At 41.8% G+C, this 19,069-nt stretch overlaps 1 protein-coding gene across 2 annotated transcripts in view; it reads right to left on the bottom strand.

Moving 5' to 3' along the window:
* Positions 1-18,112, bottom strand: part of ESRRG (estrogen related receptor gamma) — a 164,755-nt gene extending 146,643 nt beyond the window's left edge. For both annotated transcript variants that reach the window (XM_054713130.1, XM_008149827.3), the window contains exon 1: positions 18,057-18,112. In XM_054713130.1, the coding sequence (XP_054569105.1) occupies positions 18,057-18,112 (56 nt within the window). The remainder of the gene's footprint in view (positions 1-18,056) is intronic.
* Between the last annotated feature and the right edge of the window lie 957 nt (positions 18,113-19,069).

Here is a 19,069-nt window from a genome sequence, read left to right as displayed (position 1 = left end):
GTGGTTTGACTCCTGCTAAATCAATGCCTAAACAGATGACATTTCATCAGTTTCACTTATGCCGAAAGTCCCCAAGGCTCCCTCCCTGACGCCGGCCATATTTTAAGCGCAAAACAGGCTGAGCGCTATCTACATCTAGATAAAACTCATTGGTGTGTAATCTGCACTATGATCTATACATCGACATCTATATGCAAATGAGGTGCCATGGCGCGTCCTAGTCTCCTGGAGCACCCAAGGGCTAACTAAGGGGGCAGGAAGGTCCTTCAGACCCTCCTCCTGCTCCTCTCCCCCAGCCCCTCTCTCTGTTTATTTATACTGGCTACCTCAATAATTCACACCGCCTGCTTCCCAGCCCGCATGCTCCTCACAAGAGCCTACAATGAGCTATTGCCGTCACCAGATGGACCCAGGAATGCAGCAGGTGGGGCAGATGGCAAGGCGCCCTGTCTGAAGCTGCTGGCTCCGGCAAGGGCTGCCTTTTGCACCAGGTACCTGATCATCATCCTGCACTGAGTGCCATGCAGTTTGGGGGTGGGGGTAGGGGGAGGAAGTGGGGCGCTGGCATCCTTTACAGGCACAACTAGGAGACTCATAAATTACCAGCCCCCCACCCCACTCCCACCCCCAGGAATCCCCGATGCTTTAGGCTGTTGCTTTGTTAGTGTGTGTGTGTGTGTGTGTGTGTGTGTGTGTGTGTGTGTGTGACACTAAGGTGAAGGTTTCCCAAAGCATTCTGGCATAATGTGGATACAAAAGGATGCATCCATTTTAACATCCCACCTCAGCTCAATAAAAAGAGAAGAAAGGAGGATTCAAGGGGCATGATACCAGAACAGTCAGGAAGACCATGGGAGGAAAGTGTATTTTCACAAGTAGTTTGCAGATGAAAACGTGGGTGAGATGACTCAGCTACTGACTGCGAGGCTCTTACATAAAGGTACGCTGCCCTCTGCCTCTATGGGGGGAGGAGAGAAATACTATATTCTTCTAGCTTTCTGGGGTGGCAGGAAACAGTAGCTGTACTCAAGCTGAGGCAGTTCTTTATCTCGTATTTGTCGTTTCCAAAATGGGTGGCAGGCATTCCCTTAGCAAAGTTTGTGATTCTATAGCATATAATAACCACAACCACCACAAAGCATTGCGTTATCACTTGCAATTGCAATTTTGCAACAATCTTATGCCAACCTATCGGGAGACGATCACCCGGTAACATATGTAGCATCAATTTTAATCGAGCATAAACACCGGACAAAAATTCTCCTGAGGGATTGCTGGCATATATTCCGACTGGCAAGGGTACCAGGATTCTAAACCTTCTATAAACTTAAATGGTGCTGATATAAATCCTGTTACCTAATCATTAAATTATCAAGTTCTAAAAATGCAAAAGACATTCATTTTCATGGCCTGAAGCAAAAACAGTCAGTGTCATCAAAATCAGTAAATAAATAAGTGAAACGCTTTAATAAGAAAAAAAGAAGCACAGGAGAGATGCTATAGAGAGAGAGAGAGAGGCAGAGGGCTGATTTGAATGCTGTTTGGAGAGATGCTAGAGAGAGACAGAACTACTTTGAATTCTGTCTTCCAGTTTCTCGGGCAAACTGAACCCCCAGGCTTTTGGGAACTCTACCAGGCAGTTTTGCAGGAATGCTGGACAAAGACAGTAGCTGGGAGATTATCTCAAGATCAAGAGCAAGGTTTCCTTCTAAGAACTATCTTCCAATAGTCATTTACATGAACTAAGTCAGACCTTCCCTCACAGTCAAGCCGCAGAAACCTAGAGTTCAAACAAATCTTCTTTGCTTTCTCTACAATCTGGGAATTTTATTTTTTTCTTACACGATCCTTTAAAGCATTTTCTCCCTTTCATTTCCAGCATATATATATATATATATATATATATATATATATATATATATATGTATGTATATATATATCTCCAAGTAATTTAGAACATATTAAGGTATAAAGGCAACTTTGGAGATGAAATCTTCCAAGGTGTCCCCAGGAAGCAGTGTCGGGCCAGCTACTTAGCAGGGGGAGCTCATTCGAGACAAGATTTGACCCCCAACCCCTGTGGCAATAGTCAGACCCTGATATATGATTCCTACTTATGTTCATGATGCTAACTTCATATCGGCTCTAAAAAGCCAAAACCAGAAAATCGGGGTGGGAGCTTCAGTTTGCTCAACTTTCATGTCAAACCCACGCTTGCCTAAATTCCTGAGATTTTTTGCTGAATTGGACCCAAGTTTAAATCAGGGGCTCAGGTACAAAATGTCCCATTTTTAAGTGTTTTTTTTTTTTTTTATATTGCACTCAAGATCATTTTATCATTTATTGCAAGATCTTAGTGCCCAGGCAGGTGCCTGCTCATGGATGAATAACCGTGAATGAATAACCAAGAAAATGCAGTTGAATGCACTAAATTAATGAATGATTTAAAAATATTGCAAAGGAATGCATGTAATCTTTTTGATGCAATAGAAGTGACTAGAAGCAACCAATTGGACACCTGAGAGTTGGTTATAAAAAAAGTGCACTCCAAAACTCAATTTAAACTAATATCTTCTAAACTTGATTTCATTAGCTATCATTACTCTGCTTGCCCACAACCTAATTAATGTACATAACTGGAGGTATTTAATAATACTAAACAGAAGGGTCTGCGCATTTCTTAGGAAGAAATACATTATAAGGCAAATGGTAATAAATTAACATTTAAAGATTACATAACTGTGGATTTAATATATAATTTTTAAGAATTTATATATTTCATAATGACTTGGATATGCCTGGTGTATTTGTTATATGTTAAGACTGCCACAATTAAACTGGGAGACAATATTCTAAAATGAAAGGAGTAGCAAATCTACTAAAAAAAATCAATTAAAACCAAAACAGTAAGTATAAGCAAAGTGTGAAGGAATGAATCAGTAATTTCAAATTAAGCCCCAGATAATAGATAATAAAGGGAATGTTTGTTATAAGATGTTGCTGAGAGTAGATGACAAAATCTTGGTTTTTGACATTTCAAAATTCTTTTAGTAACTTCTCAAAGAGATTCAATAAGATTCCATCTTATGTAAAGGCCTACATTTGCACATGTTTTTGGAGTTTCAGAAATCACTGCGATGGCATTATATAAAAATGCAAAAATAAATATTCGCTTTGCATGTGTTTCAAAAAGAGTCAGGTGTGTGTATAGGTGTGTATATGTATGTGCGTGTTTGTGTGTGTATACAAAATACAATTTCTTTAACGTATTGCATTATTATTTCCTCATTTCATACTCCTTTCTGGATGTGTACAAATCTTAAAGTTTCAAAATACAAGTTAGTCTGAAGCTAATAAAGAAGACACAGTTACCTAAATTTTACTCTGATATAAAATATATACTAGAATTAGTATAATATAAAGAGAATCATATTTTAAAGTCACCTTTTTCTTTCTTAAACAAAATATTGATAAAATGACACAAATGCCATAAACTCAATGCAATGCCTAATTTGTTGTCCCCTATAATAACTATGATTTCTTTTCTGGCTTTCTTCTTTTCTATGTAGGTAGCACTGATAGAAAAATTAATGAGGGGAGGGGGAGTTTGTTATCACCTCTAAGAAATTACTTATTTTACTTATGTGTGTATACTGCCCTAGGTGAAATATAAATTAAGTCACACAATTAAGCCCCCCCTCCAAAAAAAAATCTTAGAATAAACCAACCAATAATATTTTTAGAGGTGGAAAATACAGCACACTGAATGACTATCAGTTTATAGTGTGTAAGTATCTTTGCAATATTAACCTGCAATGCTGGCTGGAGATATAAGATATACCCAGGCCACTTTTGTTCTGTTCTATTTCCCCCTCTGAAAATCTGCAAAGAATTTTCTGCACAAGTTTTGAGTTTATGGTTGAGAGAGAGAGAGAGAGAGAGAGAGAGAGAGAGAGAGAGAGAGAGAGACTGCGAGCCCTCACATGCCTCCCAGGCCCCTAAACAGAGCCGTGTGCATAGCCCATTGAACACCGTTTAGTAAACACGAGGGCACAGGCCCAGGGCGGCTCTGTCCTCCTGTCCTGCCGTCCTTTTCAAAGCGAGGCGGGGGCTGTTTCCAGTACACACTCTGCTTCGGGGTTAATCCTGTTTGGTGTTGTTCACACCTGCTGCTGCTAGCCGCCTGCTGGTGGCGGGGGCTCCCGCTGCTGAGAGAGAGCCCCCTGAACCAGGAGCCAGACAATGGCTCTGGCGCTGGCCTGGCCACAAAGCCGAGCAGGGCCCACGTGCAGGAGACCCCCCAGAGCTTCCCCCTGCTTGCCCAGGAGGCTCTGAGCCGCCCCCCCCCCCCACTTCTGCCACCCAAGGAGAAATGCAACCAATTGTTCTTTTTTTGGAAAGAAAGACTGCACCCCATTGGCTTATTTATACTCCTCAGCCTTTTATTTTTTTGTGTGTGTTTTTTTGGTAAAATTAATGCCAATGCAATAAACACACACACACACACACACACACACACACACACACACACATACGCGCACACACACACACACGTCATTCTAACCAGATGTACATGCCAGCCACTCTGTGTCTTTAGCCAAAGCATCTGTACCTGAAATAAACCTAATCACTAATTTTAAACACTCTATCGCTCAGCTCCCTGCTCCTAGAATTTTTACATCCAAAATGAACAGAGATACAAAATATATGTTCTGCCATCAGGGGCCACTGTGTGTCCAGGACAGTGACTTGGACGCTAAAACCACTCTCCCCATCACCAACCCTCACCCCCCACACTCTTCCCCCCACCCCCACACTGCACGTGCCTAATAGCAGGCATCAAAAGGAATGACTCCTTTTCTGATCTGCGTACCGGCGATAAGTCAAATTCAGTGCCACAGACGGGGAGGAGTGGACTGCTGGGGGAAACTCCAAGACAGACTGACATGGGACCAGTCGGAGGCTTTGGCGCAATCAGGTCCCAGGAAAGGCTGCTCAGACTCCTCTCTCTGAACAAGGCATAAGCTGTCATGCGCTTACTCAGAGCAAGAGACACTGACCCAGCGGTGGCACCTGGGCCCCTCCCTCCAACCTAAGGACAGAGCCAACACCCTTCCTATCTGTGGGCTGGATTCCGCCCAAAGGTAGGCACACAGGCTCCTATTGGCCAACTCAGCACACAGCTCCCTCCCTCCAGGGCCACACCTCTGGGGGGTGGGGGGGTCAAGTGGAAGCCCTGGGATCATTTTATTGCAGCTCCCGAAACACCTTGCCTACCTGCAATCGCCAATAACGCATCATGGGTGCCCCTGCCAGCTCGGGCGTTCCGCACCTGCCTAACCCCCAATGGCGCACAGATTTAATGGAGCACAGACTGCAGGCTTGTCCGGGGGAAGCAGGAAACGCACTAACTAGCATATGAAGGTCCTGTTAACAAGTGCAAGTGAGTATGAAATATTGGAGGTCTCGGCATCGTTTTCCCAATTTGCTTCCTCACTATTCACCCTCAGCCAAGTGCACTGTGGGGAGGGTCGGTACTTGAGTCCACTCCGGGTTGGACCACACTGGTCCTTAAAAAGAGGACAAATGTACCTGGATGCTCGGAAGCAGCTTAACTACACAGGTGAGAAGCCAAATGCATGCCTTTCCAGCGTGCGTAACACTGGATGTTTGGGAACTCATGGTGTGAGGGGAAAGGAATCATTGTTAAAAATGATACTATAATATACCTGGCATAACTGTAGATAGAATTCATCTGTCTCCCAAAACCTCACACAGCCCATCATAAAATAAAATAAAAACAACAGTTGTCGCTTTCAATTTGGTTATGGAATATGGACAGTTTAGCGGTAAATTTGATTATTATGTTGAAGCACATAAAATTGCTGATTTTTGACCATTTTTTGACCTACAAAAATGGCGTTTTCATGTAGTTCAACCTAATCTAATTAACTCCTATCACTCACTTTCATGCAAAAAATAAATAAATAAAAGGCCTGGTTTTGTCAGGGGATCACGATTCCCAACTTTCTCTCCCTACCAATGTTGTGTTTTGTTCTTTTCCATTACTATCAGAATGAGAGAATGCACAGAGTATATATGTCAAGGCTTGAACAGGTTAAGATTTGGGGTACCAGGCCCCGGTCATCAAAATGTCATTAAAGCCCAGCCAGTTTGGCTCAGTGGTTGAGCGTCCACCTATGAACCAGGAGGTCATAGTTTGGTACCCCGTCAGGGCACATGCCCGGGTTGTGGGCTCAATCACTAGTATGAGGTGTGCAAGAGGCAGCTGTGCAAGGATTCTCTCTCATCATTGATGTTTCTGTCTCTCTCTCCCTCTCCCTTCCTCCCTGAAATCAATAAAATATATTAAACATTTTTCTCCGGAGATCCAGTTGGGCACCTGACAACTTTCACGCATTCGGTGGAGGGTTTACTGTGACGCACACCTTTCTGAGAAGCAGCTTGGCGACCCCATGTTAATGGAACCTAGTGGCAACCCTTATCCCTGAGCTCCGTTCAGAGGGACCCGCCCAAAACAGGGATGCTTTCCCCCAGTGACTTTGTAAGTTTGCTCGGGACACAAAGACTCCGGTACATCAGCAGCGCTAGCGGCTTTCAGATCAAACGATGCTTAGTGTTTTGCATGTAGTATTGGCGGCATGATGAATAACCCTCAGAGAAGAAGAAGAAAAAAAAAAGGAAGCAAACCTACTCTGGGTCAAGGTGTTTTACCTGCTGCTGTCGCCCAACCCCCCAATTCCCCCAGCCCCCCTCTAAAGCATGGCCACTCCTGAAGAAAGTTGACTTCTATTGCTTTCCTCAGGCAGGAATTTTTATTTCCGTTGGAACCTTAAACCATCACATTTCCAGTGATGCATTTTTATGTTTACAACTGACATCTTCGCAAGAGAGCGAAAACCCTGGCGCAACAGCTCAAGGCATGAAGGTGGCCTGCAGTGAGAACTTAAATTATTTTACACCTAAATGGAGCCCAGTTGTTTTTAGTTAAAATTTAATGAACCTTAAACCGATGACCTTTCTCCCACAGAAAGGGCCAGAGTTGCAAAAAGCGAACTTTCCAGTGAAATATATTTTAAGGAGCGACTCCCGAACAAAGGGCTATTTAAAGCTGAGCGCTTTGTCAATTTATCAGCTTGTGAACATTTTGTCCCCGAAGTCCCCGTGCCGCTGGACGCACGGAACGGCCGGGCCTTGCTTAATCGAATACTATTGATCCGAGTGTGTCACAGTGATCTCATGGAGAGTAATCAATAGTAATCCAAAATCAATCCATCTGCTCTTGCACTATCATTCATCAAATCTGAATACGCCAAATTATTTGTAGGCGTTACATTACAAAGGGGAGAAAATGGGAGAGAAAGTTCATGGTTTATACTGATGAGCAAAACCAACATCTCCCCCCCCCCTTTTTTTTTAAGGGGAAGTGCTTTAAAAATGGACTTGCTTGGACAAACCCGTTTATCTTCTCATCAAAGTATTCCTAAATTTATAACAAACCTCATTCCATTCCTGATATATATATATATATATATATATATATATATATATATATATATATATATATAATTTCTTGTACAGGAGTTTGCTGGGTAAGCAGATGATACAAACTCACAGATACCCCTAACTTCCTGAACTGCACAGCAGCTTTTACAAGCCTGTCACCCACCTGCTGCCAAACAAGGAGACGCCATGGAGATAGGACCTAACTGCATCTCCTAACATCAGAAACGATGCCTAACAGGACCGGAGTGGGCAAAGGAATACTTAATTTCTCCAGAGAACGTACAGCCGAGACGCACCAGCTTATCAAAGGAGCTGCTGTTGACACGAAAGGTTCTTTTATCAACGTATTCACCTGTAATTTCGCCCAGGTAATAAATCCTCCTATTCATTACAGCTCCCTCCGAAAGCGCTCCTGCTATTTAACTGGAATGAAGGGGGGAAAGGCTCCGAGTGTCTAAAACATTTACTTTTGCTAATGTAAAAGTGCTGGCATTTTCCTTCACTCCTGATAAGCTGGTGCCAAGAGAAGTGATTATGCTTTTCTTATTCAGAGCCTATCAACATTTGGAAAAGCTCGCTCAATCTTATCAGGTGTAGGAACAGCACAGTGGCTGAAAAACAGTGTGTGCCCGCTGTTCGTTCTCTCTCTCTCTCTCTCTCTCTCTCTCTCTCTCTCTCTCTCTCTCCCTCTCCCTCCCTCTCTTTCTCTCTCTCTCCCCCCCCCGCCCCTCCACTGCCCAGCTATCTGATCGACCCTCTGCTAACGAAGTGTATTTACACACAATCCAGCGTCAGTTGAATCTTCCACATATGACAGCCAGATTCTACCTTGCCATAGGTTTTCCTGCTTGGGCATCAACTCGAGTACCCAAACTGACAACAATCAAGAAAACACTATAAAAGCACTCAACTAGAATGCACAACAAACAGAAATAAAAGGAAAACAAATATGAAAAGTGGAAGGCAACCTCTTTGGAATTGGGGGGAAGTTGGGGGGAAGGGGGCTGAAGATCAAGCACTTACCTTTTCCCAAAGTAAATGATCCTTTTAGCAAAACAGGTGAGTAGAATATATATATATATATATATATGCTGGGATGGAGGGGGGCCAGAAAAGTTTGTGTGTGTGTGTTTTTTTTTTTTTTTAGAACCGAGCACACATACCTCAATTTCAGGTTATTTCAACGCGGAGACACAGAGGTTCTATAACCTAAGCAAAGACTATAGACAATATCCCCGAAGGTGCCCCATAAACTGAAGACAAGATAGACAGCAAGACTGTCACGTAGCACGACCACATCCTCATGACAGATTTCCCAATCATGAAAGCCCTCAAAGATGCTCCAGACAGTCAAGTTTTGTTCACTCTAAGAAAAATTTTTTAAAAATAATAATAAATACAATTTGAGTGCTGGATCTCATTATTTTTCTCATTCTGCAGACTTGACCAAACAGTTCCACGTAAAAGTAGGAAACAGAACCCATAACCCAGACTAGCATGCACAGACGATCTGCTCTCCATTTCTCTTAAAAAATGCTTAAACAAGGGCATGGTTCCCACGAATTGAGAGACAGACCTAATCATAAGTGGGTAGTTCTTTGGAGCATGAAAGACAACAGTGACGTTTCTAGAATGAAGAGGAACCTGAAATTTACCCAAATGACAAAGTAACAAATCCCCAGGAAGGAACCTCTGTTGGGCTTCTGTGCATACACTGTGCGCTTGGCCCTCACCTTCCTTTGCTGAGAGGCTAGGAGAGAACAGGAAGAGGCAGCCAATTGCACCCACAGGAGCCCAACTCCCGATTCTGTCTAGACTCCAAGAACCTTTCTTGAGAAGCGTAGGGCAAGAAGATGAATTTGGCCCTAGCTGGTTTGGCTCAGTGGATAGAGCATTGGCCTGCGAACTGAAAGGTCCCAGGTTTGATTCTGGTCAAGGGCACATGCCTGGGTTGTGGGCTCCATCCCCAGTGCAGGGGCATGCAGGAGGCAACCGATCCATGATTCTCTCTCATCATTGATGTTTCTATCTCTCTCTCCCTCTTCCTTCCTCTCTGAAGTCAATAAAAAAAATAAAATAAAATAATGACGAATTAGCCAACTGTGTAGTTCAAGGCTACTCAGCTGATGGTGGCTTTTCCATCCGTGACTGGCTCTATGATCCCAGGACCTATGAGGCAGGTCTCATTGACACCTAAAAGGGATGCATCGGTCATTGGATGGGACCCAGCACCAACTGTATACAGTCGCTTTCTCATAAGAGGAAGACAGGATTCTTAGCAACCACACTGGGCGGGCAAAAGTAGGTTTACTGCTGTGATGACACGGAAGTTTATTCTTGTATTATTTTATTTATTTATTAATGATGGTATTATTTATTTGTATTGTGTGTCTTCTTCCTGTTGATGTTACCTTGTTATTGTTTTGTATCCTTACTTATGATTTATCATTAGGTCATGATGGCTGGTAATTTGACCTACTGTTGCCAACGTCTGTCTGTATGTACCTTTCCCTTTCCTCGGTCATGAACAGTCAGTTACAAGTATGACATTCCTCCTCAAAATACTTGATCTATTTGAACAGATTCATGGATGGGAAGAGAGCTTTGTCAGAGCATTTCTTCACCTATGAAAAGGAATACAATTGAACATGGCCGCCTTACATGTTTGGGAAGTTCAAGCACTATGGTAATTTGGAATTACGGAGGGCACAGGGTAATCGATTCAACAACCTCACATTTGAATTTTTTCTCTGAAATGAGTACCCAAGTCTATATAATTTTTCATATGACCCATCATTTTGCTAACTCTAATTGTAACTGCAGACCTTCTTTTCAAAGCAAAATGTTTTATAAAAATAAAATGCAACAACATATTAACTGAGAAGTACACCTTGGAAAACATTTTAATTTACATTGTAAGTATTAAAATGAAGTACGTATATTTATTTAACGAGTCCTTTTGTTTAAATTCTCAAAAGACATTACAGATGAGTGACATCTTCCTAGAATAGAAGAAAAAGAAACTGTCATGTGCAAGGAGACCCCTCTGATGCTGGAGGAGAAAGAAAGAACTTAGTGGCCTTCTGCCTATTTTCTGTGCCTAAGTTCTTGTTTTACTTTTTAAATTTATTTTGCATATTAAATAAGCCATACAAAAAAAAAAGCAAAAACCCATGCATAAGGTTTCTGTCTTTCTCAGAAAATGTATTTCAAGTATACCAGAAAAGAGATGCCCTGTTCAAGGTGGGTTGACATAGCTCCCTCTCACCTGCTTTCTTCCATCTGCATTTACCTCTCAGGCAAGAACAACCGAGGACGGCCAGGTCCAGCTTTTTAAAAACTAACTTCTTTGTGCCATGATTGCTTCTAACACAGTAGAAAGATTTGCACAAGCTCAAGTTATACTCTTTATTGAAAACGCATTAGGATCTCTGCTGTCTTCATTCCCACAGTTAGAGTTGGAAAGAGAAGCAAGCATCAGCCTGGTTTCTATCACACTCCTGGTAGCCATCAGTCCCTGATACAACGTGAGAATGCAAGGGCAGCTTTCCCTTTATTTAGTACCATCTTAACCAACTGTTTGCCGAGAAGGTGTATGATGAAGCGAAGTTAAATTGACACGTCTGTGATATGCCCGACAGCCCTCAGGATGCCCGATATTAATTTGTTTTCTTTGGCTACATAAGTGCTGCCAAAGCATATTACCCATTATATGAACTTCCAATCAAAATGATGGAAAGTATAGATGCTATTTTGTTACACTCAAAGCCATACCAGAAAAGCACAGGGGAATGCATATGACAAAGACTGCCTTCTATAATTAAAATATAAATTTCCTTTTAATGTTTATTTATTTTTACAGTGTAATCTAATCTTAGATAGGCTCTCCATGAGTTTAACACTTTAAATAAGTATTTAATAGGTGTCAAATGCCACAAGCAAATGCTTTCATTTATCATATTGTGCGAAAGAATTCCATAGGTTATATTTTGATGGCCAATGCTGCATGTTATATATCTATATTCAAATGCACATATACATCTGTGTCAGGGTATTAAAATGGATTTGAATTGATCAGTGAGAAGTCAATTTATTTAAAACTGTACCCTTTCTTTTATTGCTTTGCCTTAATGAGTTCTCTTTCAAATATGCATGCATTGTCATAAATTAAAAAGGCATACCATTTGAACAAACCAAAACATAAAAAGCAAGTTTCCTCCAAACATTTAAATATATTTTCTTAATTAAAAGGGGAATGGATGAATCTACCCAAACACGACACACACAAAATCTAAATCTTCTCAATTTGATGGTTTTGCATAATTGATTAGAAAATACATTTGGAAAAATACTGAGAAATATTGTCCAATCAGAGGAAAAAAACACACCTGGCACAGCTGTAAAGAAAAAGCAGAGATGAAAGAGGTGTTTGCTAAAATTCTAAATGAAAATTATTTTTCTTAGCGGAGGTTCCCTAGACCTTAGATGGTCTATGTCTAAAATGAACTTGAAACAAGAAAAAGATGCCAGGTAAATCCTTCAAAAGGCAAAAGACTGTCACTTATCAGCCTTAGGTAATGAAGGAGCTAATTTTGATCTGATGGACTGACAGAAGGAAACAGCAGGATTTTTTTTAAAAAACACAGAAACATAAAATTTGTTAAAGTGCTACACAAACAAATCAAAATAAGAAATAAATCTAGGAATTTAAACAGAAAAGAATCAGGATAGGAAGAGCATTTGGTAAGTGTCTCCTCCCAGCCCTCATTCAGATTCACTAAGCAAAATCACAGATTTCTAAAATTACCTCTTTGGGAAAGAATTCAAAAATTCCAAAATCTATGATGTACTTCATACAAGCAAAATAATTATTCATTTTCTATATTTTCTTGTAGCAGAAAAAAATAAGCTATTGACATATTTATGTAGCACAGAAAAGGAAATTCATATTTTGCATTTATTTGAAAGCTTTCATATTTACATTAAAATATATTTGTCAGATCCAATTGTAGAAGAAAACCATGTAACCACGAGCTTATTCAAAATTGTTTCTCCCAAACCATTAAAGTATGCATTTAATATAAGTAGCTTATTTCCTATTTTACAAATTATTTATGATGACTAGATATTGAATGTAGGAATGGTATAAATTAAAAATTTATAAAAATCAGAAACAAGTTTACTTGTTAGGTTAGCTGGTCACCTGTCTTTTATATAGCAGTTAAAGCAATTGAGTTTAAAATCAAATCTGATAAATACCTGAAATACGAATACCAGGTTAAAATCATGCCTGGCAAATTTAACTGGCAACTAACTGATCAGAAAAAAATACTTGGGACCCACTTTGTTACACACATGTACATAGACCCTTAGCAGCATCCCTATAGTCGGTACATACACCTTTTCCCTCTATATGCATATTTCACAAGCATATTACACACACACACATACCAGCACACATGTATGTGCCTTCTATCAGCTGAACTGCATTTTAAAGTATCTTGTGAGTATTTACTTATTTGCAATGGCACAGACCACATATATCCATGTACACGTGGTGATGAAAATAATAATCAATGGCAAAACATACAAAATGCAGTAAGAAGCATGTCGCCGGCTGAGCTGCTGGGTGTCATCCCTGCGCGATCCAATACACACAGAAGTCTGATTGGAGAGAGAGCGCCTAAATATTTCACTGTCAGAGAGTGGGGAGGGCTGCGATTCATTTCCATCTCCTGTGCTTTAGGACAATGACAATTTAATACAAGGCCAGTGGATGTAAAAGAGATAAAAACTGAACAAACTGGGCCCGCATAATCAAAGATTTTCTCCAGAGAGCTGGCTCGGGCCGGAGCTCAGATGCACTTATACCAGATCAACACTGTATTGTTTCTCTCTCCCATGAAATTTGCTATGAAGCAAAAATCAGGGCAACGCTTATCTGCTACAGGGCTTGAAAGTTCCACTGAGGTACCTCGGATGCTCTCTTCTCATTTCTAAAAGCCTGACAGCTGATTCTGGAAACAAGTTTATTTCATATTAAATCCTTGGCTCCTTAAAACCACGACTATTCATTGCCACTGGTGTGACACAGTAACAACCAAAGCCCAGATCCTCATTGATTTTATGCAATAATAATACAAGCAAAACCTTGCAGGCTGCACAGCACGGGAGGGGTCACGAGAAGGAATATTTTGTTTGAGTCACGAGGCCAAGACAAATGTGGAGGGATTTTTCACCAGTGACCCGGACTTGAGGTTGGGCATCCTGCCTACCTTTCAAAGGAACGGGTCTTCTTTGTCTGGAGTCTGGCACGAGTGAGTTCTTGGGAAAGTATCGTTAAACAGACTCCGGGAGAAGTTACCTGCCCTGTGTGATGAATAGCACCATGAACCTAAAATTAATTGCAAAAGTATGACCCGGCTAATGAGATGGCCCTTATCTTTTTTCAGCCCAGGAAACAACGGGATTCTTCTGCTGGCTCAATATTTGACAAAAAAAAAAAATAAAGAAAGAAAGAAAAAGAAAAAAGCCTAAAGTATGATTAACTAAGTAAAAATCTGATAAAAAGAGCTCAGAGATACAAAATGATCATCAATTCTAAGATCTGAGAAATTTAGAATGAAAACTGATTTCCTGCCTTATTTTATTTTTAAACCTTAATTCCTTGTTTGCTTGTTTTTGTGGTGTTGCTTTTTTGTTTTTTGTTTATTTATTTTTTTTTTACTTTGAGACAAACAAAACATATATATGTATATATTTTCTCCGGCCTCTATTAGCATTTTTTAAAGCTGAATTGCAATACCATTCTTTGTAAGATGGTCAATATATATTCCAGGTCAGATTAAATCAAAGAAGTCTATCGAAGGCCATCCATTTAGAAAAAAAAAAATTTTTTTTAAACAGAACAATGACACCTTATTGGGGAGAAAATACTAGAAAAATGATCATCCATGCAAGAGAATTAATGGCTATCCACCAGGGCTTTGCTAATAACATGGGTTAATTACCGCTGCAACATGCTAGGCTCAGTAAATAAAACAGCAGTGCCATAAACACATTAAGATGAGAAACCATCCCTCTAAGAACCGACCAGCACCGTCACCCTTGCCTCTGCCCTGGCAGAGGGAAGCTGTTTCCCAGCCCTCGCTACAAAAGGAAGGTTTCTAAACTTACCACCAAATGTGCAGGGTGACACGTCAATACAGTGACACAAAGGGCTGGTGAAACACAGGGTCCCATCACCGACTCACCACTGCCATTCAACCCTTATTGCATGAACTCAGAATCACTTGCTTTTTTTTTTTTTTTTTTTGCTTACTCCAAGGAGAAATCATATATTACATAATACCCACTGTCTGGCGCTCTTGACTATATATAGCTCGGGATAGATATACAAATAGCAGTGGCTATTTAATTTTTAGGAAAAAAATAGAATGAATCTGTTCGCTTCAGTGACGTGAGGGACACGGTTACTAGACTACAGCTCAACAACACTCCCCCCTGAGTGTAGCTGGTTGTCACTTGGCAGCAATTTACAAAGAAATCATCTGAAAACCCCACCCACACCACCCACCGTTAAGGCTGCAGGTATTTTGAACAGATTCATAGAGAAGAAACAGGAAGAAAAGTAACATGGGCTGCAAGTCTGGAGTTTAAGTGTTCTTTCTTAGAAAAATAAACTTCAAGTGTCTGTTCATAGTTATCAAATAATATTACATCTAAATTTGCTTAGGCAACCTCCTGCCTTTAAAAGAAAAAATCGCATCCCTCTGATTTAGGCTTGTTGTTACTGTTTATATACCTTTTCCTTCCTGCCTATACTTATCCCATATATGCTGACATTATAGTATTACTTTGGGATAGTTGTATTTCAATTTACTTCAGCTTTGACTAAGCAGAGATGGGGCAGAGAGGGGGAAAAAAAATCAAAACCCTGAAACAGACAGAGTGGACCATACAAAATAGAACTTGCAAAGCTCCCAACAGCAATCTCAAAACCCCAATTTGTCTCATTGTCGACGTCTGGATTTCAATTGATCAGGCTGAAATGTGCCGGACTGTTCCCTCCTCCCCTTGCCTGTTTTGGAGTGTTTCAATTGCCTTTCCCTTTCCCAACAGCTGTGACAACTGTTAAAACAGTCAGTAAAATTAAGTCCGCTCCATAATCCTGTAGTCAATGTTACATTTTAATCAGAGGTTGAAAGGGACTCGTGTGATGAGCACACTCATTTAGAACGATTAGACTGACACATATGTCAAAGTGAACAGCGATATTATTTTCATCTATTTACCCTATCAGTTATTCCTGCTCTGAAATGTGAAACAAGCTTTCAAGTATTATGTTCCTTAATGTGCTGGCACACTTCCTAAAATAATAAAAAAAATACATGGTTATAGTTTAACATCTTAGGCTCTCCTTATGGTCAATGGATTGTACGAACCTTTTTCCACAGTCTCCCAAGCAGAAATGGTCCAATATTTCCCTCTGATACGGCATTCCTGGTTTCATTTCTATGTATATACACACACGTGATGGGGTTTTACCCAGCACAATTACTATGAATATTAATAGCATGTATAAATTCTGTGGTTTATTAATTGAGACAGAGAGGCAGATGCGTTGCTCAGCGTCCGGTCTTTCTGTCTGTCCGGTGAACCACGTAACCATCAAAACTGCATCCAGACAATAAATCGGGATTTTTTTAAAGATGACTTTTCACGGAGCCAAAAAGAAAGCTAGTTTGAATCTTGCGCCAAAGCCAAAGGGACAGGTGCCCTGATTTCATTTACATGCATCTGCTTTAAGAGGCTTATCTTGACTAATGATTCAGATGAGCCCCAAGAAGTTCAATTCAAGGAAACCACTTTTAAAAAGAAGCCTCTAGGGGATTTTTTAAAGTTTATTTATTTAAGAGAAAAAGTTCAGACTCTGGGTGAGCTCCGATAAGGTGTTCTCCTGGACATGAAGACAGATCAAACTCCCCAAATCTCCAGCCTCAGGTCTCTAACCTTCAAACTCCACGGGGGGGGGGGGGGGTGTCCCCTACCTTTGTTTATTTTTCATTGGCATTTTCACACAACTTGAGGTTGTTTCTGCCTTTGAGGGTTTCAAACTGATGTACCCACAGCCTTCCTATCTTTAGGTTCCTCCTAAGTCCATCTCTTGGCTAACATCCCCCGCCCCGGCCCCCTGAGTGTGTATGTGAGTGTGTGGGTGTGTGAGTGTGCGCACACACACACACACACACACACACACACACACACACACACACACACAGACAGGCGGCCAGGGAGACTGCAAGTCACTTTCATTTCTTAGTTAATTACCGAGCAGTGCAAGATGCAGGCTCTAAGGACAGCTAGTGGACACGCACTATAGTGCACTAGCTCATCTTCTGGACTTTTACATTTCCTTCACAACCCACAGAGAAAAAGCTGGCCAAAAGCACGCTGTTCGGAATTATACCAGTTGGTATTAGGGTAACGTGAAAGCCAAGCTACAGGCAGGCGAGCCAGTCACAGCTCCCGTGACACACTAATGCTTTTATCTTAACAGGGGATTGAAATTAAGTTTATGATCTGCTCATTTACACAAGAACGCTTAATTTACTTCTCCTAACCCCCATGCGCTTCTCCCCCATTTTCAGCCACCCCAATACACAGAGCCATGTGCATAAAGATTTTCCCAAATACGAATTAAACCGCGTGTAAGAACTGAAGTACTTTTCTGCGTTTCCTGGACAAGATGCATGAAACAAATCCACAATCTCAACCCTGTCTATTCAAAGGGAAATTTTTAAAAGTCACGACTGTTTCTTCTGTGTTTTTTTTTTTCTCCTCCCCTTAAATATTTATAATGTGTGAAAATCTCATGTTACTTAAATGGACTGATTTGTCAGTTTAAGTGCTGACTCGAACGCTAACCATGCAAATAACATTATTCTAGCCCCAGATTGCAAAGGGCTAGTTTCGAAATTGTTCTCCGAAGGAGCATTAGGAAATGTGCAATTTCGCCCCTAACTCTGCCGGGGCACGAAATGACAAGGAGCCCCAAATATCTGTCAGGCTGCAAATACATAAGAAGCACTCAGTGGTATACATCATTGTGAATGTTGTATTTTAAAACATCTTTCCTGGGAAAAATGGGTCCCAGTCAAAGATGCATTTTAACAGTTCACTAAGCATGCGTGCCAAGTGCCTATTCTTAGCACCTGAATAAGAAGTGACTGTCACACAGCTGTTTCGCTGACAGTCCCTGAGCTTCGCCTCAAAGGTAACATTGTAGTCAGAGAACAATTCTCCACTTAGGAGAATTAGGAGATCACCCAGCACACAAAAGGCACAAGATAGACAGAACACAAACAGACACTCCACTCCTGCCCGCAAAACACCCAGGGCGCTGCTACCTGAACCGGGGTGCAAAGATCCATTCTGTCCACCCGCCCCCCCCCCCCACCCTCACACACACACACACCCACCACCCCACCCCACGCCGAGTTTGCAAAGGAAAAGAGAAAGGTACCTACTCTTCCTCGTAGTGCAGGGGAAAAGATTCAGGGAGGCAAAGTTCTACCGAATCCATGTGCGGCCGGCAACCATTATGTGCGCACCCCCCAGCAATAAATCAAAGTTTCCCTGGCAGAGCGTGGTGCAATTAACACGCAGGATCTCCCGGTGACAAGCCCTATAGGCGCAGCCAGTTGGGACCAAAGCTCTCGCACTCTCCTCCTAATCAAGGACTTAAAGCCCCGATTGGAGCTTATTAATATGAAGTAGGGCTTTGCATATGCAGTTCCCCCCCCCACCCCCCTGCCCAGCCTCGCAGCCGATTGGGGGGCCTCTGCCCAATCAGGACCGAGGCGAAGGGAGGCTGCGGAGCGCGCAGCCAGGCAGGTGGGAAGGGTGCAGACTAGCCGCGCGGGGGTGCACACAGCGCCGGGACCGCAGCTACACACGCTCCCCGTACACACTGCTTTTCCTTCCTTGCTTGCTTGCTTTTTCTCCCACCCCCTGCGAAGCTGCCAAACAAACCCAACTAACTTCACTCGCGGGAGGAGGCACTGGTTTCTAACCTCGGGTCTTGTTTTGCCTTGCAGAGAAGAGCTCCGGCTCGCCAGGCAGACTCTCAGTTAGTCTGGGGAAGGATTCTGCGGAAGGTAGAGAATGAAGTTTGTCCTGCCCTTTCCTTGTCCGTTTTATCCATCCACGGGGCCCCCTGGCTGCTTGTGTAGTGCTGTAGTCTCTCGTGCTTTCGTCACCGTGGTTTTGGTGGTTTTTTCCCCCCTGATCATTGATAGATTTATGTGCATATACTGGGCGTTTTAAAGAGTCTAAGGCATTCTTCTCAATTGTTGGGGCATGTGAGTGGTGATCTCATCTTTGGGGAGGAATTCAGTTTTTCCCAACTACAGAAGAGGAAGTAGTGCCTCCGGACGAATGACATGACGGTGGATATTATCTGCGTAAACATTTCTTTACCTGCTCCTGTCTGCCTGCCTAGAGAAATAAATAGGACGGACGCATCGCTTTTCCAAACTGC

Source organism: Eptesicus fuscus, chromosome 24 (genome assembly GCF_027574615.1).
Source record: "Eptesicus fuscus isolate TK198812 chromosome 24, DD_ASM_mEF_20220401, whole genome shotgun sequence".
Classification (NCBI taxonomy): domain Eukaryota; kingdom Metazoa; phylum Chordata; class Mammalia; order Chiroptera; family Vespertilionidae; genus Eptesicus; species Eptesicus fuscus.
The sequence above is the reverse complement of the archived record's forward strand: the minus strand, read 5'-3'. Positions and strand labels throughout refer to the sequence as shown.